A 3,268-nucleotide genomic window follows, 5' to 3' on the forward strand; every position below is an offset into this window, starting at 1 on the left:
GTAAACGTTCGTTTATTTTTAAACGAAGGTTCGCTCGATGCGCACGAGCCAGCCTGCCTTGTTTATCAATAAGATAACTATATAAGATTTCTGTAACTTAGTAGCATCACGGACATATACATGTCCGTGTTACTATTTTGTCACTTAGGATATCTCACTGCGGATCCTTAATCGAAGTTATTATTAAAATGTCCGTACATCCAAATTTCAAGACGGAATTCGATTGGTCATACTGATTGCAAATTGGGAAGTGAATTTTGAGGTGCATCTCTATTTTAGGGTATGAAAATAGAATTGTGCCTCTGTATTTCAATATTCAACATTAAATGTAAAGGTATTCATATATGTTAGGTTGACTACTAGTGCAATCATTGTTTTTGTTTCGTATGGAAAAAATTAAGTTTGTCTCTGTCTATACAGTACGGCAAAACGAACACAATTATACTCTACTGATTTGAATGATTTATTTCAATTATAAACAGAACATGTTTAACCAATTTAACATTATGGTTGGAAGATGGATTGCATGAAAGTACCCTGACATGTTGCATAATAAAAGTATTTTCTTAACTCCTGTTTAAGGCAATACGAACAAAACAATTTTAAAAAAAATCTAAACAATCACTTATAACAAAATCATAGGATAGAAATGCATAAATTGAATAATTGAATGCGGGTGCGAATTAAAGCCAATAGAGAAAATTATCAGATCAGGAGAATATACATAAAAAACACATGTTATGTTAAATACCATTTTTATCTCGTGGCAATTCTGTCGTCGTCTTCATAGAAGGCAAAGTGACATTTTTATTGGTATATCAGTTTAAGCATTGTTTATATCATGATGACTCACTGATACAACACATTGTTTACATATATCATCATCCAGCTGTTTTATGCCTGCACACATGAGAACTTCACTTCAATGTATTTGTACGTTCCACGGCAAGGATCTCCATACACTCCATTATTTGCCGCCAAGTAGCATCGCTGTTGATAGAAACAAACGTATTAACGATGTAATGTTTGAAAGGTTGTACTACAAATCTATCACCAGTTTAAAAAAAGTCAATCTTGTTTTACTCCGCACAAGTTTGTGACTACATTATGTCGTTTATCCTTTAACAAAACCTTAGTGCAACGTCATGATGACCCACGTTTTGCGAACTGTATTGTTAATTTTATATCCTTAATAGGATGTGAACAAAATTTAAATCGCTCACATCCATGTTCGATTTTGTAAAATTCAGTTTTATCAAATTCTGAATGCGTGGGAATGTGGACGTGTTGAGGTGGAAAATATGGCAGCCCCTAACCGAAGTTAGTTACTACCTGAATGCGTATTTGAAAATGATCCGTCTCAGGTTAATGACAGCCCGGGGCTAGTTACAACCAGAAGCAAATTTGAGAATATTTCATTTCAGGTAAATGCCTATCCGGGGTTTTTGACCACCAGACAGCTTACTTGAGAATGAATCGTCATAGTTAACTGGAGTTTGCTACTATCAAACTGCCCGCTTTGGTTACTTTCAAAGATATGGTTTTAAACAAATATACATGTACCTGTTCATTGTGGCAAGCATTCTTGATTTTGTTGAAGGAGCCAGATGCGCGGCAATTCTGGTCGGAAGTGACGGCATGGGGACAGATACTTCCATTGTGTGTTCTTCCGTAGTAAGCGTTATAAACTGCTATCTTCTGGCCAGGAGGACACTGGATGTAACCTTTCGAACCCTCGCATAAAATCGCATCTCCCGAAACTGATGTGGTAAGCAAAAAATATTTGTTATTTTTTATTTATACTAGCTCAAATGTGAAGACAGACGAAAGCTGATATAGATCAATCTGAACACGCTTAAAATTAGAATCCAGTATTGGTTAATTTTAAAGGTCATAAAAGGTATCCTTGATGAAAATCGAACACGTAACCGTGTACAATGTAAAATGTATAAAGGATCTTACATGATTTGCATACAAATATAAAACTAATGTCAAATCGATTTAAGGCAAGATATAAGCTTAGATTCATAAACGTGTATATTAAATGGCAACGAGCGTACGATAATAGTTCCCTCATCATACGTTCATCATCATTTCATCGGTTAAACGTTTGTCGCTATATAAGTAGGGCAAACCGACGTCAGTGTTAAAATATATAACACTAGTGCATTATAATACATCGCGTATTGTGTGTATTACACTCGAAACATAGATCTTTCTGCCCTGTTCTGTTCTGTTTTTGTTTTGTTTTGTTGTTTTATTCTGCGTTTTTATCAGTCACATACGGTATTTTGTATTTAAATCTCGAACACATTATAGTAAGCTTACATAATAAAGGTGTCATGCAGATATATTAAGACAGAAGTGGCAATGATTATCAACTCGAGTTTAGCCTTTGTGATTAATAACATACTTGCACATTGCAAAAAAATGTAAATACAGCAATTCGTATTCACATGAAACTGAGGTCAAAGTAAACTAGGCAACACTAAGAATAATTAATAAAGCATACATTAGATCACGTTAAAAATGAATGCATAATATATTACTGCGTTTAAATGTGATCAACAAGCAAATTAAATATCAAATACAATTTATTTATGCGTTAAAACATACCTGAGCTCACAGCTAGAACTGCACAAACGGCAAACAGAAATACAGCAACTGTGTACATTTTTTAACTTTTTTTAAAAATGTTTTCTACTACTTGAAATCGTCTTGTGTTGTTTGGATTTGTTGAAAGCCTCCTTATATTTATAGTGGCAAACCCGGACACTTCTGCGTTAGTGTTTATTTGTATGCTTAAAAACACTTCTAAGAATAAACATTTGTTATCTTACCGCTAACGTTAAAGAGACTCATTCACGTTTTACAGGCTCTGATATTGTGAAAACATTCCTTTTGTGTGTATTCTGAAATAAGTCCTTGAAACAATGGTAAATTGTCATTGGAAGTTTAAGTAACATACAGACCGTTCGTACATACTAGAATAAGCATACGAGCATTCTTCTTTTTCCCAAAATAATACATATTTAGCAGTTTGAAATTTGTCTGATATGCAGCCTCATTTGATTAAACGTCTGTTAAATTAAGTATGTGTCTGTTGCTGTTTAGTATTCGAATACAATAATGTAATCGACTTAATTAAGACAACTTTTGTAAACTTGAGTGCCGGTATTCTTATAATTTGTAAGCGAGTAACTTTAACATCGCTATACGTTAACATCAATTTGCTTGATTTCAAGCGGATCTTTCTGTTCGCTTTACT

General features: G+C 33.8%; 1 protein-coding gene across 1 annotated transcript; it reads right to left on the reverse strand.

Annotated features, from left to right (window-relative positions):
- Window positions 1-753: 753 nt before the first annotated feature.
- LOC128203605 (L-rhamnose-binding lectin ELEL-1-like) lies at window positions 754-2,753 on the reverse strand. The gene is made up of 3 exons (XM_052905091.1): window positions 2,617-2,753; window positions 1,564-1,760; window positions 754-990 (listed from the first exon to the last, which is right to left on the reverse strand). Exons 1-3 carry the CDS (start codon window positions 2,672-2,674, stop codon window positions 895-897), a joined length of 351 nt encoding a protein of 116 aa, XP_052761051.1. The 5' UTR covers window positions 2,675-2,753; the 3' UTR covers window positions 754-894.
- Between the last annotated feature and the right edge of the window lie 515 nt (window positions 2,754-3,268).

This window comes from Mya arenaria, chromosome 9 (genome assembly GCF_026914265.1).
Source record: "Mya arenaria isolate MELC-2E11 chromosome 9, ASM2691426v1".
Taxonomy (NCBI): domain Eukaryota; kingdom Metazoa; phylum Mollusca; class Bivalvia; order Myida; family Myidae; genus Mya; species Mya arenaria.